Source organism: Camellia sinensis, chromosome 6 (genome assembly GCF_055761805.1).
Source record: "Camellia sinensis isolate YWXY chromosome 6, ASM5576180v1, whole genome shotgun sequence".
NCBI lineage: Eukaryota > Viridiplantae > Streptophyta > Magnoliopsida > Ericales > Theaceae > Camellia > Camellia sinensis.
Window position 1 is genome coordinate 203,115,835 of NC_138966.1, and position 26,666 is coordinate 203,142,500.

A 26,666-nucleotide genomic window follows, 5' to 3' on the forward strand; every position below is an offset into this window, starting at 1 on the left:
CAAATCTCCTTAATTAATTAAGCGCTAATCATTATACGTGGTGGGGTCGTCACAAAATTCATATTTCAAATACGAATGTCAACGATGAAATCTCGACAATGTGACCATTCACTCAACATAATCAATGTGACGTGAAAAATAGACTCCAAATACTAACAGTGAGAAAATTCCTACTAAAAAACAATTAGCACATTATTTTGAATGAAAAATGTAAATATTGGAATATCAACTATACGATTGAACATTTTCAATATAAGATGAAAATTAGACTCCAAACATTTACAATGGGAAGGTTTATACTTCAAACATGAATATCAAAACAAAACCTTGACAATGTGACTCAACATAATCAATATAACATAGAAAACAAACTCCAAACATTCACAATGAGAAGATTCATACTTCAAACACAAATGTCAGCAATGTGACAATTCACTCAACATAATCAATGAAATGTCAAAACAAATTCCAAACACTAACAATGGTGTTTTGAGTCTATTGGAATCTCAACAATATGACTCAACATAATCGATGTAACAATGAAAATAGACTCCAATCATTTACAATGTGAAGATTTATACTTGAAACACAAATGTCAATAATAGAATATCGATAATGTGACTCAACATTATCAATATAACATGGATAACAAACTGTAAACATTCACAATGAGAAGATTCGTACTTCAAACATGAATGTCAATAATGGAATATTAATAATGTGACTCAACATAATCAATATAATATGGAAAACAAAATTCAAACATTCACAATGAGAAAATTAATTCTTGAAACATGAATCAGAACATTCATAAAACCAGAAATTTGTAATTAATAAATTACAAATCCTAAATGTTGAGTCCCTAAACACTAAAGCTGAAAAACAGAGCATTCATAAATATTTAAAATTGGAATGTAAATATTTTCATTTACTTATACCAATGTGACATGAAAACAAAACATTCATAAAAAAGAAATTTCTAATCTGTAAATTTCAAAGGCTAAATGTCAAATCAATAAACATTAAACCTCAAACATTAAAATGTAAATATTCAGATTTAGTGATTTTAATGAAAGAATATGAACTAATGGATTTAATTCAGAAGATAGTAAGAAATCGAAGAAAACAACTTACTTTTGTTCACCATTGTGGATATTGATTGTAGTGACGATCGCAGTTGCCAGAATGAACAGTTATTGGCAATCTCAGTTGTCGGAATGAATTGTTCTTGGCGATCTATGTTACTGGAATGAACAGTACTTGCCGATTGTAGAGTTTTGATGGAAAAAGAAGGAGTTCAATGTTAAGGTTCTGATTTTGGAGAAAAACAAAGTTGTAGAGTTTTTAGGTAGTGTTTCAAAGAAAAAAGGCGCCTATGATATGAACATAAGGGTAATATCGTCTTTTTATCAAGGACATGACTAAGTGGAATATTATAATAAATTTTGAACTAATTGGAACATAAGTAATTAAAATAGGATTTATGAAAAAAGCTATAAAGTACTAATTTAATTTGGTGACAAAGTTGTAATAAGACCATCTCCAATGGTTACTTAGATTTGTTATCAAATTTGAATTTGGTGAAAAAAACTTCATTTTTCTGCTCCAACAGTTTCATCAAATAGGTAACAAATCTAGGATTTCATTTTTCTTTCATCAAACTGAGGATCAATGTGCCTTTTATTAAATCACTGTTTATAGTCGTTGCTGGATATCCCCCGGATGTTCTCCTGGAAGATCATCTCAAGGCAAAAATTTGTAAAAAAATTGCACTGGCTGGTCGACCCCTGTCGACCACCTCAAGGCACAAAAAAAAAAAAAAATATATATATATATATATATATATATATATATATATATATATATATTTACGCTAGTCGGTCGACCGGCCGGACAGCCCGCCCGGTTAACCGGTGTTCTGATGAAAATCTAAGGTAGTGTTTGGAAGAGTTTTGGAAATATGATTTGAGAATAGAGTTGTATTTTGAGTTTGTGTGTTTTGGAATTATAATTTGAGTGTAGAAAATTTGTTTAGTAATGAGTTTGAATTTTTTTTTGAATTGAGTGGGGAATTTTTGATGTGACCTGATATCTGATACAAAAACTTACAACTCATAACCAAACACACTACTCAAAAATCTATTAAAAGCTCATGAAAAATTTTAAAAAATTCTGAAAATATTGTTTTATTAAAAATATATATATATAAAAAACAAGTCGTAATTGCAAAAAAAAAAAAAAAAAAATTGCACTGTTCAGGTTGATCGGCCGGACTACCGGTTAACCCAAATTCCAAAAAAAAAAAAAAAAAATCACACCTGACACATAATTTTTTACAGAATTTTCTTTTTGTTGTGGAAATATAATTTGAAAGATGTATCCAAATATGGCATTGGAATGTAGGGGTGGAATCATAGTTTGAAAATCTATCTAAATACAACCTAAAATTCTCCATTTAAGCACTTGATATGAAGTAAAACTTTTTAGGAGTTTTCTTAAGTGTGCAAGTGCACACCATGTGCCACTTACACAAAAAGTGTAAGTGCAAGGTGTAAGTATAAGTATAAGGTGTAAGTGTAAGGTGTAAGTGTAAGGTGTAAGGTGTAAGTGGGTTGCACATGGTGTGCAACCTCAAAAAAGGTGTAAGTGTAAGGTTTAATTTTTTACAAAAGGTGTAAGTGTAAGGTGTAAGTGTAAGGTATAAGGTGTAAGGTGTAAGTTGCACACCATAACCAAACCCAAACTTTTACTCAAATTTAATAAAAAAAATTGATCCACTATTGGAGATGCTTTAATGGGCTCCTAAGTTTGGTATGAAAAAACTAGTAAAATCTAAAAGTAAAATGAATATAGGCCTTATGACAAATGTTTGAACTAGTTTTGTAAGAAATATTTAAATCGTCCAAAGAAAGCAAGTACACACCAATAATGTTAAAATAACATTTGGTCGTGGTTTTCTAAAAATAATTTTTAGAAAATTATACTTTTTTATTTTTCGTATTTTAATATTTTTAATGAATTTTTTTAATATTTTAAGTAATTTTTTTTTAATTGTTAGACACACTTAACATAAATACATTTAAAAAGTATAATATTTATGTAGAAAATCTTTAAAAAATATACTAAATATCAAAAAATACAAAAAAAAATATATAAATTCAGTACATTTTTCGTATTTTTGTGTATTTGTTAATTTTTTAAAATATTTTTTCACAAATATTTTACTATTTAGATACATCCAAGTAAGGTGCATCTAAAAAAATAAAAAAATTGGTTAAAATTGAAAAAATTATTTACTGAAAATAAAAAAATATCAAAAGTAAGAAATTCAGTTTTCAAAAAACTGAAACCAAATACACTGAATAATATTCGTAATAAATGGTCATGCTTACTGAGAACTCTACATGTACATACCCTCTTCTCTACTCTACCAACTCCCATAATTTTTTGTAAATAGAATTTCTTTTGATGAGATAATTAATTTAAGGATAAATTATAAATAAATTTATTCCTACTTTAAGATTTATTTAAAATACGAATTATTTATTGTGGTTCTACAAATTATAAATACCCCTTTGTTTGAATTTTATATTTATCAAAATTAACAGAAAAAATAAAATTTCTAATTACTCTTCTATATAACAATAAAATTATCAGAATTGTTAATCGAAATATATGTTTGACACCATTAAAAGATATTAATTGACTTAATGATTTATTAATAAAATTAGTCTTTGTTATGCGATTAGAATTTAAAAGTACGATATATAATTTTCAAAATTAAAGAAAACAATTCGTATTTTAAGTAAATTTTAATGAAAAATTAAATAAGGAAGAATTACAACACATCCAATCTTTTCAAAAATATTTTCAAATTAATGATAAAGCTTATAAACATTAATAATTAAATTTATAAACTTTTTCCCTAATCTGTAAATATTTTTTAAATTTCTCACGGAGGTGTAATTTTTCTTTTAAATAATAGTGGGCAACCCATTTATGCCCATCCGGTTTAAAAGACCCGACCCAAGTGAGTGAGAGTATTTTTGTCCAACAAAAACGAGTTCAGAGGTCGAAGAATTCCCCCAGCTTTTTGTCACCGAGAAGTCTTCGATCGAATCGAACCCTCCCAATATCAATATATAATATATATATATATACATAGACGACGCTTCTTCGTTGCTTTGTACTAGTTGATGAATGTTGTCTTCAATGGCTTCTTCGAGCAACAGATTCAATTCATCAGGTAAATACTATCTATACATACATACATACATGATGTACATATGTCAATCATCATATAGATCGATTCTACGATTCCACTTTTTTTTTTTAATGTGTCAGTTTTGCTGTTATCGATCCGCTTCGGGTTTTGTTTGGTGATTCATCCATTGATTGTGAGTTTATGATGTAATTTGTTGCGATATTAATGTACAAAATTAGGGTTCTTTAGCTCACTTGAAGAGATTACAATTACCATGCATTTTAGCTTTTTTCTTTTTCTAAGCATTTTCCAGGACCCATCTCTCTCTCTCTCTCTCTCTCTCTCTCTCTGTTTGTTTAGTTTCAAAACCCTAATAATAAAGAAAAAAGGACAAATTTTATTGGTTCTTAGAGCATAAGGGGCAGTGTGTTATACCGTGGAAAAAGTTAAAATGTTTGTCCATTACTTATAAGCCTACTACTTGTTCAAAATTGCTATCTACTAATATATCTGTAAGTTGCATGGCCTTTAAGATCGATACAGTTGTCTTCCCACAAGAAAACCAGACTTGCTGTAAACATTCTAGCTTCTGTTATACTTTCTTTGTGAGCAATTTCAGCTCATAAATCTTGGATTCAATTTTTTTTTTTTTTTTTTTGGCTAAATATATCTTCAATGCTGGAGATTTGTAGATAAAAGGGACACATATTGAACCAGAGTGGTGGCGGTGGCGGTGGCGGCGGAGGTTTTGGGATCTTTTCTCTGTAACTGCTTAGTTTGAAGCTGGGGAGAGGTGATAATAGGGTGAAGTTTGGGTGGCAGTAGTGGTATAGAGACAAAATTTGTTTAAGGGGTATTTCTCTTCTATTTTAGCCGAGTGATACTACATGCATCAATTAGTATACTAACTAATGTACTAACACTAGTTATGGCCTTATGATTGACCCCACTCATTATACAAATTACAAATACCAAAAACATTTTAAATTATGTCACATCATCAATTGGTACACTAGTTAGTATACTAGTTGATGTATATATTATTACTCATTTTAGCCTTGTGATTGAGTACCAGATGACATTAAGAGGGTAGGACGCCAAATTTTTTTTGGAATGTTTCTCTTAGGAGGAATGTGCGAAATGGGGTTATTGATGCTTCTTCAGATGTTTTATGTGGTGAGAGGCCTTGGAGAAGGAAAAAGTTCTTTGGGTCTATGAAGGTTAATTTAAGATGAAATCTTTCTATGGGTCTTTGAGAGGGTATAGCGGGTTGTCTTTCCATGAAAAGGGATTTGGGCTATTGGGGCACCACTGAAGCTGAAACACAAGAAGGTTCTCACTATTGGTTACTTACTTGATTGAGTGGTGACATGTCATAGTCAATTGGTGTCGCTTATGCAAGCAAGACGGGGAATCCAAGTCTTATGATTCATTGTGGAGTAGTTAGTAGTGAGGCAGTTGTCGAAGTTGATTTTGGTAAAGTTTGGGATGTCTTAGATGTTCTCTAGAAGTGTGTCAGCTACCTTGCGTTGTTAGTGGGGGGTAGTGCAGAGGCTAGGCGCAACTTTGTGCCTCAAGCATGGTGAGGCGAGGCGGCACAGAGGAAGCGCTGCCTAGGCGATGAGGCGAGCGCCTTCTGCGCCTCGGCTTTTTGTGTGGATACCCACATGGGATGAAATCACATTTACAATATAAAATGATAAAAACGTGGGTCAAAAGAGCAAAAACATTAAAAAAAAACCCTAGTGGAGAAGAAGAAGACGCGATGAGTACACGCCATGTCACGCCACGCAGGTTCTGCTCTCTTCTCCTCTTCTTCTTTTCTCTCTCTGCTTCTCTTCTGCTTCGTCTTTTCTTCTCTTGTCTTCTCTTCTCTTCTCTTCTTTCGTCATCTTCTCTCTCGCTTTTGTCTCGCTCTCTCTTGCCTTCTCTCTTGCGATCGCGATCTCTCTCTCTCTCTCTCTCTCTCTCTCTCTCTCTCTTCTGTGTCTCTCTTTATCTTCCTGATTCATATATATATAATATTATATGATACCTATTATATAATATATAATATACTTATAGATAATATATAAAATATAATATATACTTATACATAGTAATAACAAAAATACACATGTATATAAAATAAAATAAAAAATTAATTAAAACACATTATTTAAAAAATATAATAAAAAAAATAATATATATATATTAAAAAAATTAATTATTTTTTTTCTTCTTCTCTTCTCTTCTCTTCTCTTCTTATTAAAAAAATTAATAATATACATATTAAATATTTGCTTTTGTTGAAAATTATGTTATATTAATATTTTGCTTAACTTCTATAACTTGCGCTACGCGCCTCACCTCGTGCCTCGACGCTTAGACTCCAGGTGATCTTAGCGCCTCGATGCGCCTAGAGTTGTTTAAAATACTGGGGCAGTGTTGGGGAAACTTTGAAGGAAAACTTAGGTAGTGTTTGGTAGAGTTTTCTAAATATGATTTGAGAATAGGAGTTATATTTTGAGTTTGTGAGTTTTGGAATTATGATTTGAGTGTGAAAAATTTGTTTGGTGAATGAGTTTTGAAACGAGTTTTGAATTGAGTGGGGAATTTTTGATGTGACATATGATATTTAATACAAAAACTTACAACTCATAACGAAACACACAACTCAAAATTCTATTCAAAACTCATAAATTTTTTAAAAATTCGAAAAATATTTTTTATTGAATATATAAAAATTAATGTGTCAAATGCAAAAAATAAATAAATAAATAAATAAATAAAGTTACTATTCCGGTCAACCAGCCGAATGACCGGTGGGATGTCCGGTGGGACGACCAGTTAATCCAAATTTTTTCGCTTTAGACAGAGTTTTCGAAATTGAATGTGGAATTAACTTTTGAAAACCGTAAACAAACGTTAAACGCAAATAAGGGGGTAAAAATATATTTAGAAAATACAACCAAACACAGTCTTAGATTTTGATTCTGTTATGCTTAATGTGGATTATTTGAGGAGAAAGCAATAGGAGTGCATTTCATGGCGTAGAGCAACCTTTTTTTAGGTTGAAGAGTTTATTTGTTGACCATTTTGTGTAGTTGGACTTCAGGACAAGTGATTCCTAACTTGTAATTTTTTGGTTTTAGTTGAATCTTTTGAGGTGTAAAAAGTGTATAGGTTCTTTTTGAGCGTTTTTCTGTGTATTCATTGTTATGTACATAGGTTGCATCCTGTTGATGCTTTTCCATTAAATTCGGGTTTATTCACACACACACACAAAACAACAACAACAAAAAACTCGATTCACCTAGTTCGATTACCTGCAAGTTCTTGGGTCACTTTTCAAGATTTTATTTTGGTATTTGACTTATCTTCCAAAGGAACTTGTGTACCTTGAACCTTTGTTTTACTGGACAAGAAACTAATATAGGATTTCCATAAGCTCTAAAAAATTCTTGGAGTTGAACTCTTTTAAGTTAGGTAATCTTAATTTTTGAAGGAGAAATTGGATTGGCAGTTGACTCGTGGGCTCTTCTTTTCATCCTTCAGGTGTTTAGTTTTTGTAGCATAGCACTTTAGGCCTTGCTTGTTTATCGTATATAAGGGGCGGATATGAGGGAGGGACCGGATATAATATGGGGTGAGTCCCGCATGTTTTCTTGTCTCCCTACATCCCGTGTTTGGTTGCTCCGAATATAAGGAGTTCGGATAGTGTATGATGCAAAAGGGAGGATATGCAATACCAATCCCCCCATGGTATTGTATATCTCCCACCGTCGGATATAGAGAATCTTTCATCCAAAGGTCAAAAATAAATCTATCTTAACCAAACATAATATAATTGACCTCATAGTATATACAATCCATCTCATATTCTATACTATATTATATCCCATTTTTATCCTCAAGTATTACATATCCTCCTCAAACCCTTATATCCAATCCGGACAATCAAACGGGGCCTTAACCAATTGTTTAATTTATTATTAAAAATTGTGCAAACTATAATATTTCTTTATAAATGATCTTTTAGAAAGAAAATACTGTCATCCAATCAGCTCATTGGAGCCTCTTTTCAAACCAAACTAAGCCTTAAGTCTTATCAAATGGAGTCGGCTACATGAATCCTTCTTCTCCACTCGACTCCATCTAAGGCCATTTTGTCAGTCAAATTTAGGAGGTTCATATCTCTATTTAATATACTAGTTCACGTCAATATAGGTCTACCCCTTCCCCTAACACTTCCATCTACCGTCACTGTATCACATCTGTTCACTACTGTCTCTGTCGGTCTCCATTGTATATGATCAAATCATCTCAATCTATTCTCTCTCAACTTATCTTCTATCGGTACTACTCTTACACATTCTCGAATACACTAATGTCTAATTCTATCTTTTCTAGTCTTGTCACACATCCACCTTACTATCCTCATTTAAGTAACACTCATCTTATTTACATGTTGTTTCTTAGTTGCCTAACATTTTGACCCATACAATATCGTTGGTCTAATAGTTGTTCTATAGAATTTCTCTTTTAGTGTAGTGGATATTCGTTTATCGCACAGTACCCTAGACGCACTCTGCCACTTAAGTCACCCCGCCTTAATTCTATGGATCACATCCGTTCCAATCTCCCTAGCCATTGTGATAATCAATCCTAAATAATGAAAATGTTCACTCTTAGGTAATTCTTGGTACTAAGGGTGTGCGCGGTGCGGGTCGTTGCGATTTAGGAGAAAAATAGAAACCATACGGTGGGTGGCGGATTGATAAAAGTGTCATTAGAATTTACCATTTTTCTTATCGAAAATCGGCGGTTCGGTTGGCAAATAATAGTGGATTTGCCTTGGCGGTTCGGGCGGATTGGCGGTTTATAAAAAATATAATTCAAATTACAGAACTTGAATGAAAGGGTTAAAAGATCTAATTTATAAATTAACTAAAATAGTCAAAATTAAAATATTTATCTAATATAAAATTTACAATGATGATAAGTAAATAAATAAAAATTATCAATATGACTTCACACGTAAATAAAAATTATCAATGATGATAAATATATATAAATAAAATTATAAATATGACTTTACACAAATAAAAATTATCAATGATGTTATATATATAATCAGAGGGAAAAAAGAATCAGGAGGAATGATGTCATATATATATATGTATATAGAGCCGAGAGAGCAACGAGAGAGAGGAAAAGATAAAAGAGTAGTGAGAGCAAAGAGAGAGAGAGAGAGAGAGAGAGAGAGAGCGAAGAGAGAGAAAAAGACACATATCGACGACGACAAGGAGGCAGCGTCGATCGGCAAGGAAAGGAGAAAGCAGCGGTGGCGGCGAGGAGAGGCTAACGGCACAGATCGGCAAGGTAAGGAAGAGGAATGAGATGAGATGTTGTGTACAGCCCTAGCAGCGAGGAATTGATGATGAATGAGATGAAATGTGGGTGTCTTAATTGAGGAATTATTGTGTGTGTGAGTATATATGTGATAGATGTAATCCATGGTTGGAATTCACTTGTTGCATGTGTATATAATAGAGGATTTTTTTTTTTAGACGCAGAAGGCGGGTCGATTAGGTTTATACTGCGGGTTGGAAATTTCCAACCGCCACCCGCGCCGACCCGCCACTCCTGGGACCCCAAACCGCCCAACAGAGTTGAAAATTTGTGCGGTTCAGAGCGATTCGGTGCGGGTTTGGCGGTATTATGCACAGCCCTACTTGGTACTCAATTTTCACTTTTCCTCTGCTTCCATTGTTACTGTTACTAAAATTACAATGCATGTACTTTGCCTTAGTTCTGTTTATCCTAAATCCTTTAAATTCAAGTGCTTCTCTCAAAGTCTCCAACTTATTGTTAACTCCTTCTCTAGTCTCATCCACTAACATGATATCATTTGTAAAAAGTATACACCATGCCACATCATCTTAAATGTTTCTCGTCAACTCATTCATAACTAAAGCAAAAAGATAAGGACTTAAGATTGATCATTGGTGTAACTCTACAGTAATTGAAAATTCATTTGTCTCTTCAACAGGCGATCTAATAGTGGTCACCTCACCTTCATATATATCCCTAATCACATTAATGTAATCTTTTGTCAACCCTTTCTTCTCTAATACTAACTAGATTATATTCCGAGCCACTCTATTATATACTTTCTCAAGATTGATAAAAATCATATGAATGTCTCTCTTTTTTCTCAATATCTTTTTATTGCTCTCCTCAAAAGATAGATCGCTTCTATTGTTGACCTACCAGGCATAAACCCAAATTGATTCTCTGAAACCTCTTTTATATTTCGCAATCGACGTTCCATCACTCTCTCCTACACTTCATTATATGACAAATTAACTTGATTCTTCTATAGTTGAAATTTTGGACATCTCCCTTATTCTTATAGATTGGCACTAAAGTGTTCTTCTTCCACTCCTCTGGCATTTTCCTAGTCAACAAAATCTTACCAAATAACCTAGTCAACCAAGCAACCCCCTTCTTATCCAAACATTACCAAGTTTCAATAGGGATATCATCGGATCCTAAAGCCTTATTCGATTTCATCTTCTTAAGTGTAATCTCCACTTCAAAGTTCCTAATCCTACGATAGAACTTATAATCTTGGTTTTCCTTATTACTGCCTACTTCTCCCCTTTTGATCTATCTCCATGTTCCTCATTTAACAACTTTTCAAAATAGTTCTTCTACCTCTCCTTAATCTCTTCATCCTTCACCAACACCTTAGAGTCCTCACTCTTGATGCACTTAACCTGATTAAAATCTCTTGTTCTCCTCTCTCTTATCTTAGCAAGTTTGTGCACCCTCTTCTCTCCCTCCTTACTTCAGTAATTTATCAATTAAATGATAGTTTTTTTTTTTGTTTTTTTTTATACTGTTTACCACCTTTTATGTCAGTAGATCCTGCCACACTTGACTGGGTCGCAACTGTGGTCCAATTTTTGGTTTCAATTGTATGATATTCAAATTTTTTTAAAAATTTAATAATGATTTTGTGGACAACTAAATAATTTTGCTATGGCTTTCTTTCACAAACTACAATTTGTGCATTGTTTGTTCATTTCTGTTTTCTTGTGGATGACTGGTTGTAATTCTTAGGTGATGGAGAAAGAACAGATGGGATCTCAATGGAGCCTGCCGATGAAGGTGCTCCTGTTTCGAGCTTACAGGCACAACCTGAAGAAACTGGTATGAATGTTACACATTTCTTCAGTCCTGATTGCTTGTTCCTTTTTGCTGAAGTGGATTTTTTTTTTCCCCTTCTTAATGCTGAAAATAAAGGTTTTAAGCGTTGACATGAAGTGGTAATATGTTCGTTTCGTTATGCCAGAGAGGAAAGCTCGGGTTAATGCTGTATGGGAGCAAATGAATAAAGGCATATCTACAAAGACACTCAAATCTATCTCAAACAAGCCTAGTTCGACTGTAAATACAACTACACAGAAGATTACTTCTCGGAAGAGCTCCACTGTGAGGATTCCCTGATTCTTCTTTTTTCGAAGAAACTGTTTACACTCAATAGTCAACTAGGTTTAATTCTAACGATTTTTTATATATATATATATATATATATATTTTGGTCTATTTTTTAATTTCAGAGTTGGATGACATATCTGGGCTTGGCACCAAAGAAGACAGCATCCCCTGTGCAAGAGAAGCGAGGGAAGCAACCTAGTCCTATACAGAATGGCACCAGTGATGAGGCCAGGAGGCTTGCTGCTGCAGCCCTGTCAGCAGTTAAGGATGCTGCTGCTTCGGCTGCTGCTTCAGGCAAGGGGAAAGTTGAGGTAATCACATTGTTTCACATGTAACTATTATTGCTACCGGTGTCTTTCATGTTAACTGGCCTTGTTACCTGTGCACAATGTGTCCTAAATTGACATTGATTTATTAGGGCCCTGCTAATTGGACCATTTTGTAGTGGTGGATACTGGTATTTAGTTTGATCTTGTATGAGGAACATCACAATTTAATTGAGGGTAAATTGTGCCGATCATCCCTGAAGTTTAGAACATATATAATATGTTTCATAAAATTAACACAATTACGCTGACCTCCCTTTTAGTAAGACTAAAACGATCGGAACTAATGCAGATAGTGTGTACAGCAAGCATGATCAAAGGGTAAAATATATATTTTAGTGTAAAAGAAAGGAAAAAAAATATGTATCATTTTTCTATTCATATGACTATCGAATAATTGATGGGCAATATTTTATGAATTACAACCTTAAGGGAGCGTAGTGTAATTATGACAAACTTGTGATGGTCATTGTATTTTTGCAAAACCTTGAGAAGTTAGTGTAATTTACCCTTTAATTAATGTCCATATTAGACAATTGAAGGTCCTACAAATCCATTTACTGAAGGAGGGAGATTGATGATATTCATCTGGTAGTAACCATAGTAAACCCGACTGTGCATCTGTGAACCATATAATAATAATTCAAAGTGAATTCTTTTAATCTTACAGATCACAGAGGTTCGGGACTTTGCAGGTCAAGATATTGAAGTAAAGAAGTTTGTTGATGCCGATTCGAAGGAGGCATCTGAAAAAGCCAAAGCCACTGTAGGACCCCCTTCTGCTGTTGATACCATTCTTGAACAAATTAGGAAAAAGCAAAAGCTCAATGTGCTTGACAAAACAAAAAAGGATTGGGGAGAATACAAGGAAGAAAACAAGGGCCTGGAAAATGAGTTGGATGCTTACAAGAAGAGCTCAAATCAGTACTTAGATAAAGTGTCTTTCTTGCAGCGAACGGATTATCGGGAATTTGAGCGGGAGAGAGATGCACGCCTCGCCATGCAGTCCAAGAGGAAGACAGATATGCGAGAGGATGCTTGACTTTGCGGTACACCCTTGGATTGTACTTTGACCACATATTTTGATCATTTCGGCGCATGGGAATTGAGAGAAGGGAATTAGGAGTTTGTTGGTGTTTTAAGGAGAGTGAGTGCCTTCTGTACCATGCTCATAATGATATCTGGGATGGTTGCACCAGCCGTGAAGCGCTTCTTAATTATCTTGGAGTCTCTTCTGAAGTTTGTCATCACCTTGAAGACCAAAGAAGAATGAATGCATTATTGGACTGTACACTAGTTGCCTGTTATTCAAATATTTTTTGTGATGACTTCAGATCCTAAAACCAGGAGAAACTAGCATCACATAAAATGATGATATGTTTCTTTTTGGATCATATTCTTTCCCATCTTTGCAGTCCTCGGTATATGTGACTTTCATTGATTATCTGTTGAGTTGCAATATTAAACTTTTTTATGCTGCAAGAATTATAGTTTCAAGTAGAACTTTGAATTGTGAAAGAGATTTTCTTTTAGTATCAAACCTTTCTGCTTTCTGAATAGGATTTGCCGTGGTGAGATTGATTCCAATACAAGGGGAAAAGCACGCCGCGGGTCACACTCTTGAAGCTCAAACCAGATTTTATTATTATTGCTGATCATATTTGCATACATGAATTCTCAGCGTTACTATCAATATATATCGATGGCATGCAGGTTTGGTTCATTTGAAGAAAATTTGTTCATCAATTTGATAGAGGTTTAAAGAAATGATTGCAGCTTATTTTTTTGCTCTCCGATTAAATTTGATGAATAGAGTTGGTGATGGTTTAACACTAGTCAAGTTATGTAACAGGATGCAAGTCCATATACTGATCAAGTCTAAAGAGACAAAGCATACTTATGATAAGACCTTAGTTCTGTTTATTAGTCCACTTGAACTCCCAAAAAGCTTACTGTCCAATTCAAACAAACTTAAACCTCCAATATTTAAGGTCATTATACTTTATTTATTATTATTATTATTATTATTATTATTATTATTTTGATAATGAGGTCATTATACTTTATTGTCCATTTTTATTGTTTACCATATTAAAACACAACAATAATTTATTAAAAGTAAAAAAGTTCCACCATTGTAATTTTTACGGCCAAAAGTTTATCCTCCAAAATGATGTTAGATGAAGTATTACAGATAGTGTAAATCTGCAATTTAGGCTTTGAGGCTGCAAATAAGCATGTATCATTCATTAACACAAGGAAGTAATAACATGTCATATATGGGGTAGTAGTCCAGCATATTTCCCCCCTCGTAAAGGAAATGCGCAAGTAACATATGTTGTGTCATTGCCAATTCAAAATTATAGACTCCACCCATTATACAAATTATAAAGGCTCAAAGAATTTAAAATTATGCCACATCAGTCGTTAGTATACTAATTGGTATATCAATTGGTGTGTATAGCTTTATTCTACAAAAAAAACACAGTGCCAGAACTGTTACACCATTACAAAATACTAGAGAGAGAGAGAGAGAGAGAGAGAGAGAGCTGCAATGGCACATTAAACTCAAGGTTCCCCTCAAATTGTTATTACGCATATTAAACACAGGCTAGTATCCAAAGGAGTTCTGTGTTATTGCATATGAATTCTGAAGTGAGGGATAGGATGAGAAATGAAAAGAAAATCAAAGCAAATATATGTTCAATCTACTCAATAAGTAGCAGGCGTAAATCAGAAAGCCTTCACACAAAGTCATTCCAAAACTCTCCAAAGAAATAATAGAACAAGAGAGAACAACAAAGATATACCGCCACCATCTTCTAAATGTGAATGGGCTTGTCATAAGTGGCCATGGCAGCCTCTTTCAATGCCTCGCTCATAGTCGGGTGTGCATGGCATGTGCGTGCAATGTCCTCGCTCGACGCTCCATACTGCAATGCCAGCACTGCTTCGTGAATGAGCTCCCCGGCATTTGGTGCCATGATATGGACACCCAATATCTTGTCGGTCTCTTTCTCAGCTACTATCTTGACAATTCCTTCAGCATCATCAATTGCCTTGGCCCTGCTGTTTGCCATGAAAGGAAACTTCCCAACACGGTAATCAACTCCGAGTGTCTTCACTTGCTCCTCGGTCTTTCCAACAGATGCCACCTCCGGGTGTGTGTAAACAACTCCGGGGACCATATCATAGTCCACATGACCTTCCTTGCCTGCTATGAACTCCACACATGCAACACCATCCTCTTCTGCCTTGTGGGCTAACATGGGCCCAGGAATAACATCTCCAATTGCGAAGACTCCTGGTACATTTGTTGCAAATCGTTCGTTAACTGTGACTCGACCAACCTTGTCGGTTTCCACACCTATCTTGTCCAACCCAAGTCCAGCCGTAAATGGAATTCTACCAGCAGAAACGAGAACAACATCAGCTTCAAGTGTGCTCTGCTCACCACCAGCTGCTGGTTCAAGGGTCAACTTCACGACATCCCCAGAAGTATCAACTGATACCACCTTAGTTTTCAGCATGAATTTCATCTTTTGCTTCTCAAGTGCACGTTGAAATTGCTTCCGAACTTCACCATCCATGGTTGGAACAATTTCTGGTGCAAATTCAACAACAGTGACCTCTGAACCAAGGCGGCACCACACAGAGCCCATCTCAAGGCCAATGTAGCCAGCTCCAATGACGACGAGTTTCTTTGGGATTTCGGTCAAAGCTAAAGCTCCTGTTGATGACACAATCCTCTTCTCATCAATGGTGATCCCAGGTAGGGACTTTACATCAGAGCCAGTGGCAATTATTATATTCTTGCCTTTCACGACAGTGTTCCCACCTTCCGGGCCATCAACAGAAACTTCAGAAGGGGAGATGAATTTGCCGTAGCCTTTAACATAATTTACTTTGTTTTTCTTGAAGAGGCCTTCAATACCACGAGTCAGATTAGTAACAGCTTTATCTTTTTGGCCCATCATGGCAGGTAGATCAACCTCAACAGAAGGAAACTTCACACCGTGGTTGGCAAATGAGTGCAAGGCTTCATGGTACATGTGGGAGGAATGAAGAAGAGCCTACAGATAAAATTAGAAGAATCTAAAATTACATGGAGCTCCACAAATATCATGTACATGATGCCTATTCTTATTACTTATATTTTTTAAGAAAATATTCTTTTCTTAAATCAGAAGTTGTCTATATATAATTTACTTTATATCAATCATGCCTATGATGTATTCTTTTAGAAATGACAAGACATATTTGGAATGTGAGAAGCATTCCCAAGAATGCAAAACATTATTACTATTGACAGATTTACCATGTGGACCATGTTGTATGTAACTTGGATTGGAAGTATCCAAGAAATGTCATCAAATCGAACTATCCAAAATTATGAAATTTGATTTTTGAATTAAGGCAATTTCAAGAAGTGAGGACACTTTTCTAGGAGTGTCCGAGAAGTGTCGAATCCAATACATGTCCAACACCAACACGGCTAGTTTCTAGAAGTGTCCATGCTACTTACATTTCAACAGGTATAGGCCAAGCAAATGACAACACAAGTATCCTAATAGTCCCCATACGGTCAACCAAATTGACTCATAGAGCCACGAGTATTTAAACAAAAGGCAAACTTCAAGCTCAACTTGAGTCAGCCTATTAGATCACAAGCTGCATTTCCACCGTGAATTGACTACAAATAAAACAAATTTCTAAATTTTCTATCAAATGATGCTGACTTCACGCCACTTGTACTTTCAACAACATCCAACACTTCATCAATTCTATGACGGGTGGGCAAAATAGATAACATTCACTACATATCCGATGACAAGACTACTTGAAATCCACATAACTCTATGCGGTGCAGTGTGTGTAGCCGACTGAAAAGAGAGACCTTGCTTACTGTAAGTTAGCAAAGAAACTAGTAAGAGCACCTAATTGCACAATAAGCAGAATCCAGTTACCGAGTATATGCATTGTAGTCGCATCAAAATGCCTTGCTCCCCCAATTTTATGGCAGCTCAAATTTAACAGATAAGACATAAATGCACAAGTTGGTTCTTGCATGAAGTGTCAAGTTAGATAAAACATCCATTAGGATGTACTAAGATCCCAGTTTTCTAGCTATTTCAGACATAAAAGTTCACCAGAGTACAAATTTAAATTTCGATCAAGAAGCCGACAAAAGATCTCCACCACCTTTTCATTCAAATTGGCTTCAGCAGTGCTACTTCTCCGAACAGACCTCATTCAGACAAAAAGGGAAAAATCATGGACATGAGGTGGCATCAGTAATTAATCATTTAAATAACACATCCAAATGATCATCAACCAACCTTTCAACCAGATGATAGAAAGTTGTCACTCAAGGAAAGTCATCCTAACTAAACTACAAAATAGGGAAGGTGCATTCCAATGCAACATGAACATACTTCTTCAAATCATGTTTGTTCACCTTAATTGCAGTCAAATCAAAGGCTTTTCATTAGTAATGAGTGTAGAAATAATTCATTATTCAAGAACTGAGTACAAATTGAAAACAAAACAGACAAAAAAAAAAGAAGAGAGAATGCTTTGAAACTTTCAATTACTTGCGATATTTGAAATACATCATATGAATAAAATTCCCCTTTGTAACAGTCACTCGACAATCAATTACTCTAATTTGAAGTCACAACCAATCATACACGTACATAAATACAAACATACACATAAACTAAGCGAACTTCCAGTATATTTCAGCAAATTCAAATCGTATGGCGAATCATTATCAACCTTCAGATAAAAATCATTAGATCTAACAATCAGATGTAAAATTGATTCAGAAAGAGAGAAAAAAAAAACAATAAAAACGAAACAAATCACAAATCACAAGTCACATACATACATATATCTATATATATATATATATATAATACCTTGGAAGGAATACAACCGACGTTGAGGCATGTGCCGCCGAGAGCACCTCGCTTCTCAATACAGGTAGTTTTGAGCCCTAATTGAGCCGCCTTGATGGCGGCAACGTAGCCGCCGGGACCGCCGCCGACGACAACGACGTCGTTTTCGTCGGATCCAGACGAAGAAGCGAAACCTCTGGAGAAGGAGGTTAGAGAGAGGGAGTACCTGAAAGCAGCATCGGAGGAATTCTTCGAGAGAAGCAGCGAAGCCTTTCGTCTGGCCAAGCTCGCCATTGCCATTTTCGATTTCGACTCAAATTCAATTCAAGCCCTTTGGTATCTTTTTCCTTTACTATTTATTTAGTATTAGGTTTTTGGTCTACAACTACAAATACACGCGCGGATGAATGAATGGAGACCAAAGATTGGTTTTTATTTATCTATTATTTCCAATTTATTTATTTATTACTTTTAATTTAGGTGGGATGATCTGGTGGAGTGGAGTGGAGCTATGGTTTTCAGAAATTAGTTTGGTAAGAGGTATTTTTTTAATTAATTATAAATTTATAAAATAATAATAACAATAATAATATTTTTTATAAAATTTTGCATTCTTAATTTTTTTTTCACTCTTATTTCTCTCTCTACCTATTGTAAAAACAAATTCGATCATGGCCGTTGATTCTATCAATTGTCTCCAAAAGTAAGATGTGGTTGATGGATTTGGGGAGCAAGGATCCTCTAGAGTGATTTTTCCCTAAAGTTTTCTAGAGTGCTACATTGTGTGGTTGAGATTTACTAGCAAGTCACATCAATTTTTCTGATGTGACTTGCCAGTAAATCTCAACCACACAATATAACACTCTAGGAAACTTTAGGAAAATTTCACTCTAGAGGATCCTTGGTGGGATTTGGGTAGGTTGATTTTGGTTCTGTTTCTAGTGGTGGGATTCAAAAAAATGTACATTTTTATTTTAATAATGGTAGCCGTTGATAACGTGTTATTCCAGGCATCTGGTCCGTCCATAAAACGTGAACAAACTTTGTACAAGTCCTATGTACTTTTCATCACATTGGAGGTCTAAATTCTTTGCTTATTTTGACCATTTTTGTTGTCAAATCTGGTGGGGCGATTTAAAAAACAGGTCTGGCTACAAATTTTTTTTTTAACGGGAAAAAAATATTTTGAGGTATCATCATTACATCTATGGGTTCAGGTTTTGAGATAATCGGTTATCGGCCTGATTTAACTCAATTCATGAGAAGGGACCTATCACTGAGACTTAACCCAATTTATAGAAAAAGACCTACCACTGAGACACCAACTAAGTTCAACTATACGCTACATACGAGTCCAAAATTCAATCGAAATACAGAATAAGATCTCCATGAAAAACCATTGAAATTACCCAACCTTTCATTTCCACAGGATTCGAACCTAAGTTACGCCTGTAAAAAAGGATATCTCCTCCACTAACCACTGTTTGGCTACATTGACCATGAGACTATCGATCAAACTGAAATTGAATAGTCTAATGTGCAATCCATTTATAACTGTTCCTTCAATTGGATTATAGTTAATTTGTCTTATTTTGTTCGTCACTTATGTATATTCCCAAGCAACATATAGGGGATCATTTTTCAATAAATATAAATATATTGATCTCTGTTAAAAAACTATTTCTCGTATTATATAGCAAGTGTTTGTGTTTAATTTTAGTTTGTGTTGTTGAGCTCCTTAATAGTTGATTGTCTTGTTTAATATAATTATCTTAATATTTGCAAAAAAAAAAAAATTTACCGATTAACAAAAAAAAGAAAAGAAAAGAAAAAAAAATGACAATTTGATGAAAATAAAAGTCATTAGAGAGCTACACCAAAAATAAAATTATTAACTATCATATATATGTATGATTCTTATATTCTAGCAAAATTAGGATTTCATATAGAATATAAAAATTAATTAATTTTAAAAAAATTTCTTATTCATTGATGTAACATGTCATAATGAAATTTTAATATTTGAAATGGAATCTATTACTATATTATGTACTAAAAAAATTTTGATATCCAAAATGAGAGAAATGCTTCGGTGTGCAATACACATTATATGAAATCCTACTATAAAATTATATAAGTTTTTACAAACAATCCTACCAAAAGATTATGTAAGTTTTTATAAAGTCACATAATTGATTTCACAAAAATATGTAAATTGAATATAAATTTGCGTAATTATACACATAGAATTTTTCCTAAAATGAAAACATAACAATAATATAATAAAAGTATCACATTTATAAATAAATCGATTATAATATTTATAAATTAATGTATATAGCAGGGCTTATCTATGTATATAATAAAATTAATTAATTTGTATAGCTTTACTCATTCACATACATATATATATATATATATATATATGATATAATAACACCAATCACTTTTGACATTTAGCAATAGATTCTATTGTCTATATATCAGAAAAAAATGTGTTGTCCTCACACACCATACCATCATCCCTCCCTAATGTTTAGTGGTGGGAGGGCCTTAAGACCAAACCTCCACTCAGATGAGATGAGGCTTGAATGCGACCTTCAAGTTAAGAGTTAAGAATTGAGGATTGAGAGAGTCTTGCAATTTTTGAATATTATCGTCTCAGAAACTAGCAAGAAACTTGGCTATTACTATTTCACAGTTCAACATCATCATCATGGCAAATCCATACAACCACCAAACACACGACGCATACTGGAAAACAAAATCATATGTGAACAGGGTTTCAGAATCAAATTCACAGCTCAAATTATATAAACAAGTGAACCAAATTATTCATCACAATGAACCCCATCAAATTTTAGAATTGACATAAGATTTGTCCCATGTAGTTACACAAACTACCATAAGTAAGATACTTGCTCTACCCCTGAAAAATTGCTGGCTGCTTTTTCTAAAACACATCTGAAGCAACCTCAAAACAGATTAACAATCTCTTCTACAAGAAGAAATATCAGCGAAAAATCAGAATTACACTCTTCATTATGCAGTTTTTGTGCCAGAAAATGGTTTTTGTTTACATTCAATTCAGTTGCCTTCAAGGAAGGTCCTCAACCGATTCATGCCCTCCTCTGACAGGCTGCAGCACCTCAACCTTGGTCGTTGAGGTTGGCAAATGGGAGGAGTGAAGCACACCACGATAGCAGTGAGATTGTCATCTTTACTGCGTCTAAGTGCTTCATTCACAAGTTTTTTGGCACACCGCTTCGGATCATCATGGCACTCTAGTGCAAGGCGAACCAAGTTGACTGCTTCATCGTTTGACATAACGTCCCAGATCCCATCACAAGCAACAATCAAGAATTCATCATCCTCTGTTAACATCCTTTGCTGAACTTCTGGCTCAGCAGTTAGAGGTGACGCAGACCCTAAAGGACGTTTCATGTACCAGTCTCCAAGGGCACGGGTCACTGCCAGATCACCATTAAGGCAGTCATACTTAATGTAACCACCCAACTCCTCCACCCTCTTGCGTTCTGGCGGATAACTAGGTCTGTGATCATGGGACATCTGCACCGCAACTCCTTTCCTGCAAAGAACAGCACGACAGTCACCAGCATTGGCTACCATTAGATGTCTGCCAAGTATTAGGGCAGTTATTGCTGTTGTTCCACAATAAACAGGAACACTACTACATTCTCCAGCCAATGCTTGGTCAGCCAGTAGAAATGCTTTGCGATGACAACTCTCCAACTGTTCCAAGAACAAATCATCAATTTCAGATGTTTGTGGCAAGTTGGCATCTTCAAAGAATAACTTCATAGCATTCTCTTTGACAAAAACTGCTGCCGCATTGGAGCCTCCATGTCCATCAAATACAGCATAGAAGGCACTTGACAAAGGGCACCCGAACAGATAACCCAAGTGTGCAGATAGATCATCGATGCAAATGTGTTCATCTTCATTGATTTTCCGATATCCAATGTCTGTGTGGCTGCCGGAGCGAATGCTTGGAACAAACTTTGAGGCAGAAGAAGACTCAATAACAGTTGTCTGAATACCATTTTTGCAACTCACAACCTGTAAAAACATAGGACCAAGGTCAGTGCATATCCAAATATATCTCAAAACCAAGTAACTTTACAAACCAGTAGATGAACTGTTGCAACATAAACTGCACTTTTGACAAAATACTTGCAGCACTATAACATCCCTTGAAACTAAACTAATTAACAATATAATGCCTTCACAAATTAACTGCAGTAGAAGTAAGATCAACATTCATCTTCTTCACAACCTTTTTATCATGGCTATCATGAGACATCTATATTGTATACACCATATACCTATAACATGTGCACGTACACATAAAAATCAACAACTCTAAAACCATAAGGTTTTTATTGTAGAGATTAAGCTTTCTGCAACTATTAAAGATCATGCCGACACTACCCACCTAACCATGAACCACAAAGACAATTCCATTAGCTCTAACCTACAAATTAGCACATCTCATTCACAAAAAGTAATCTAAGCTGTCAATTAAAAAATTTCAATTTCTAAATAAATCGGCCCGGGGGGGGGGGGGGGGGGGGGGATCAAAGACCCTAATTTTGTCAAGTAGTTGAGGCTCATCCCAAGCAATATACAAGTACGTATACTCTCTCAAATCTTATTTAAAAAAAAAAAAAAAAAGGCATATTCTCTTCTAAAAGAAAATACAACAAAGGAAACGCCAAGTATACAACATCAATTATCAATCTAATCAATCAGTTATATACATATATCATCTGATATTTAACTCAAAAAATCCACAGAAGTAAGAGACAGCAATGATAAATCAAGAAGCGAATTAAGAGTGAAGTTCAGGGAATCGAGACCGACCGATTCAAAGCATGAGATTTCGACCGAGACAGACTCCGAAGACGGCTTCGGCGGCGGTGTAGCGGAAGAGACGTCCAAGAAGTTCTGAACATCGAGATCGAGAACAGAGACGCTCTGTTGACGCAATAATACCCCTGTATCGGCTACCATGTTCTCACCCACTATAGTTAGATCGATTGATCGATCGATTTAGTCTTTTCTTCTTCTTCTTAAACTGTGAATAGAGATGTAGAGAGGGAAAGTCTTCTTCTTCTTCTTCTTCTTAGACTGTGATTGTAGAGAGAGAGAAAGAGACTGATGAACTTCGAGAATTAGGGTTTGGAAAGAAAGATGAGAAAAAACCAAATTACGAATCCAGAGACTTTTATAGCATTGTGGAGGTTGTGGTTTTGGGAGCTTCTATTTACACATCCACCTTTCCCTCTTTGCACGCACTTCATAAAAATTATTTTTATTATAAATTTTTTTTTAAGTGAAATTACTATTATAGACATCAAATAAACACATTCGGAAGTTGAGTGTCGAAAAAATAATAAAAATTCGAAAGTCTACTTTCGAACCAATTGTTTATTTTCAGAAAATAACTTTCGAACCAATTACTTATTTTCGAAAATCTACTTCCGAACCAATTATTTATTGAAAAAGATGCGTAAAGAGGGGAATGGGTGGGTGTAAATAGAAGCTCCCTGTGGTTTTCCTCTCTCCTACGGATTCCTATGCTAATTTACTAAATTGCCCCTACTTATCATAATTTGACAAACAATTTCCTTTTTATGTCCCAAAACTCATTAATTTTTTTTAAAGCGGGTATTTTTATTTTTTCTTTTAAATTAAGATGCCGTCATTTTTTCAATATTTTTTGTCCCTATTTTTATATTCATTTTTATTTTTTAGGAATCTAATTTTCCCACCCAATTTTGTTAAAGATAGAATCACAGCTAAAATTTGTTCAAATCAAATATATATTTCCAAAAAAAAATATTTTATTAATTTAATTCTTGTTTGTCAACTATACATTTTAATTAAAAAATTAAAAAATTATTATAAATTATCACATTATTCTCTTTATTTTTTATATATCTTTTCATAAAAAATTAAAAATTTACTAAAATAACATATTCTTATACGAGACGTACAAGAAGTGAATGCTATTGACTAGTCAATTGATATAATTAATATACTTTAGACCTTCATGTTCTTTAACTGCTTCTTGATATTAATTTGTGGCTCCAAATAATAGTCTCATTAAAAAGTTGATAAAGTAATCGCCAATTATCTCTTATACTCACAAACCTTGTTTCACAAAACTAAAAATTAAGTGCCAGAAGCTTTCTATACTAAATTTTTTGTCTAACTGAATTTTTAAGTTTAAAATTTTTAAGATATTATTTTCAAATTCAAAAAAGTGAGGGATTACTCTGCATCTTAATTTTAGTGATTGTTTATCATCATCCACTCCATTCTGAATAGAAAGTGTGCAACAACTTCTAAACCAATTATGTGTACTTAAGTCAATCCTCCAAAGTTCTCATCAAATTCAGATGATAGAATTATTACAAAAATAAAATACAATAAAATAAACTAAGTTTAAGATATAAAATGATGATTAGATAGAGACCATATAGAATAATGGTTAGCAAACGATTATCAATGAACTGATTCCCATTTCAAAACACACTTTAAGCAATGTGCTCTTATTTATTTATTTCACCAGATGTTTATTAAAAGGTTATGGTGAAGGACAAACTGATTAATCATCTCAATAAGCGCCACTTTTAATCATAGGACAAAATTGATTAATCATCCCAATAAATGCCACGTTTAATCATACCGGACCGTGGTAGGGTTATTAATTGTTGATATTTAACTGGCTACCATAAGATCAAGATGAGGTCACAACTTTAACTCACTAAAATACAGAGCTGAGCACAACACTTATCACAATTCCAATTCATTTGATTTGATTAAAGACAATGCCAATCAAAATAGCTTACCTCATAAGCTAGCTTTCTTTTTTTCCTTTAACAGTAAGGGAAGCGCTTTACTTATCAAAGTTGAATAATGTGGCCATCAAAACTGACCCACTATTTTTTTCACGTTGTAAGTGTATGTGCATCGAGAGAGAGAGAGAGAGAGAGAGAGAATAATAGGTAATTAGGTGGAGGTTGGAAAGTTCCTTCTTAGCTAAGTTGAGGACTAGAATATTCAATGTAATGTAGAATAAAATGTGATTAGTTGGTGATGCTAACAAGATAAAATAAAATAAAAAAGAACATTTTCAATTATGTTTGGATTTTGATTTGTGAAGAGAAAATAGAACAAAAAAAATAAAAATTGAAGTAGAAGCCTAAATTTTGTTCTGTTTTTTTCCTCAACAAATTTCTCCACAAACTTAAGATCCAAACAAAATCTTCGGCCAAAAAAGCAGCATGCAACCTAATACCAAACTGTTGGGAGAAAAAAAAGGGTAGAGCATAAAATTGATTAGTGCAAAGATTATCCATGCATGTGCACATCTATGCAACAGAATTGCTTTCCTAAGAAAACTTGGTTTTTCAAGTATTTCTAAATTATACATACAGAGTAGGTACAAAAAGTTGGCACCAGCATGCATCTGCAACTCCACATACAGAATAGGCATTATATATATTACACTGCCCAAATAGTGGTGAATCTGAATTCCATAAAGAAACTTCTCTCAACTTGTTACTGTATGTTTGAATATGGTCCGTCTTGGTGTTTGAGTGTGTGATTTTAGACTTTCTTCAACCTTAGGTATGGTTATGTGTGTTGTGTGTTCTTCAAATGATCAGAAATTTGGCTATTTTTTCATCTTTCAATGGAGTTTTTGAAAAATTAAATTATAATTTTAAGATCATCTAGTCTAAAATTTAACTCAAAGTTGAAAAAGTTCACTAAAAGCAAAAATAAACCGAAAAATATGCCAGCTTAGAGAGCTGGACCAAGACTTCATATGGTCCATGGTTCTACAAACAAACCACATACTACTTTCCCACCCACAAATTGGATTGCTTTTCTTTTTCACTAATGGGCTAGACAATCCATTGACCTGCAAAAGTATTCCTAGGTCAGAGGTCAATACCTTGGCAAACTTCTACCATTCAACTTGCTATTACCTTTTGGATTAGGAAAGGCAATCAATCCTATTAGTTGTGTCTGTGGAATAGTAAAAGAAAAATGGCCCACTCTCAAATATCATTTAATGTATTCATTACATGAATTTTACTTACCAATTGTAACAAATCAACAAATGCTGTGAGATCAGATCAATGAATCCAAAATGAAAAAGCTTGTAAAAGGATACATGAAAGAGCACACATACCGTACAACACAGAAAGGCCAAAGGGATATCAACATATTGAGCACAAATCTGCCCAACATCTTGCAGAAACTTTGACACACGACCTGGTTCCTAGAGCTGTTGACTTGGGTTTTCAGTAGGGAGAATACTCATTCACAGCATTGAGGCTCATGTTCTTTCTGTAACTTCTCCCACAGGCATAACACCTTCCTTGGGTTCTGATAATGGGCGAGAATGTAATTTGTCTCGCATCCAGCATTGTAGAATCTCTCATCACTGATACACTGCACTTTGTGACCCTGTTCCTTGAATTGCTCAATCCATATGCCAACAGCAACGTCTTCTAGTTTAAAAAGCTGAAAAGACATAAAGATAAGCAAGAATTTTAAGATGATATATTCAGAAAGAGTACAAAGCTCAGACAGATAATTTCAGAATTTGAAAATAAGACAGTGATTAATAATTAAGTTCAACCCAAGAACTAGTTTGGTGAAAAAATGGGAAAATAAAAAACATTCATCATTTTCACATCTTTTTTGGAC

General features: G+C 34.2%; 4 protein-coding genes across 6 annotated transcripts in view; 1 reads left to right on the forward strand and 3 right to left on the reverse strand.

Moving 5' to 3' along the window:
* The first annotated feature begins 4,009 nt into the window (after positions 1-4,009).
* On the forward strand, positions 4,010-13,500 carry LOC114291760 (craniofacial development-like protein). Its single transcript, XM_082875882.1, has 5 exons — positions 4,010-4,246; positions 11,315-11,404; positions 11,547-11,686; positions 11,815-12,003; positions 12,689-13,500. Exons 1-5 carry the CDS (start codon positions 4,201-4,203, stop codon positions 13,058-13,060), a joined length of 837 nt encoding a protein of 278 aa, XP_082732008.1. The 5' UTR covers positions 4,010-4,200; the 3' UTR covers positions 13,061-13,500.
* Positions 13,501-14,580: 1,080 nt separating this feature from the next.
* On the reverse strand, positions 14,581-18,405 carry LOC114291759 (dihydrolipoyl dehydrogenase, mitochondrial). The gene is made up of 2 exons (XM_028235622.2): positions 17,940-18,405; positions 14,581-16,091 (listed from the first exon to the last, which is right to left on the reverse strand). The coding sequence occupies exons 1-2, from the start codon at positions 18,216-18,218 to the stop codon at positions 14,841-14,843; spliced, it is 1,530 nt and encodes a 509-aa protein (XP_028091423.2). The 5' UTR covers positions 18,219-18,405; the 3' UTR covers positions 14,581-14,840.
* A 2,296-nt stretch (positions 18,406-20,701) lies between these two features.
* On the reverse strand, positions 20,702-26,284 carry LOC114291765 (putative protein phosphatase 2C 13). The gene is made up of 3 exons (XM_028235631.2): positions 26,146-26,284; positions 22,803-23,069; positions 20,702-21,998 (listed from the first exon to the last, which is right to left on the reverse strand). Exons 2-3 carry the CDS (start codon positions 22,950-22,952, stop codon positions 21,006-21,008), a joined length of 1,143 nt encoding a protein of 380 aa, XP_028091432.2. The 5' UTR covers positions 22,953-23,069; positions 26,146-26,284; the 3' UTR covers positions 20,702-21,005.
* LOC114291764 (Galactosyltransferase family protein) overlaps positions 25,988-26,666 on the reverse strand; it is a 5,135-nt gene continuing 4,456 nt past the window's right edge. For all 3 annotated transcript variants that reach the window (XM_082875883.1, XM_082875885.1, XM_082875884.1), the window contains exon 8: positions 25,988-26,480. In XM_082875883.1, coding sequence (XP_082732009.1) covers positions 26,274-26,480 — 207 coding nt within the window. In that variant the 3' untranslated portion in view covers positions 25,988-26,273. The remainder of the gene's footprint in view (positions 26,481-26,666) is intronic.

What these genes read in the sequence shown, in the direction of transcription:
- LOC114291760 (XM_082875882.1), top strand. Translation starts at nt 4,201, where the DNA reads ATGTTGTCTTCAATGGCTTCTTCGAGCAACAGATTCAATTCATCAG. An exon ending in GGCACAACCTGAAGAAACTG is followed by an intron (nt 11,405 to 11,546) that starts GTATGAATGTTA and finishes TCGTTATGCCAG; the next exon opens with AGAGGAAAGCTCGGGTTAAT. An exon ending in CAGGCAAGGGGAAAGTTGAG is followed by an intron (nt 12,004 to 12,688) that starts GTAATCACATTG and finishes TTAATCTTACAG; the next exon opens with ATCACAGAGGTTCGGGACTT.
- LOC114291759 (XM_028235622.2), bottom strand. Translation starts at nt 18,218, where the DNA reads ATGGCAATGGCGAGCTTGGCCAGACGAAAGGCTTCGCTGCTTCTCTCG. An exon ending in TCGGTTGTATTCCTTCCAAG is followed by an intron (nt 16,092 to 17,939) that starts GTATTATATATA and finishes TTTTATCTGTAG; the next exon opens with GCTCTTCTTCATTCCTCCCA.
- LOC114291765 (XM_028235631.2), bottom strand. Translation starts at nt 22,952, where the DNA reads ATGGTAGCCGATACAGGGGTATTATTGCGTCAACAGAGCGTCTCTGTT. An exon ending in AAATCTCATGCTTTGAATCG is followed by an intron (nt 21,999 to 22,802) that starts GTCGGTCTCGAT and finishes ATGTTTTTACAG; the next exon opens with GTTGTGAGTTGCAAAAATGG.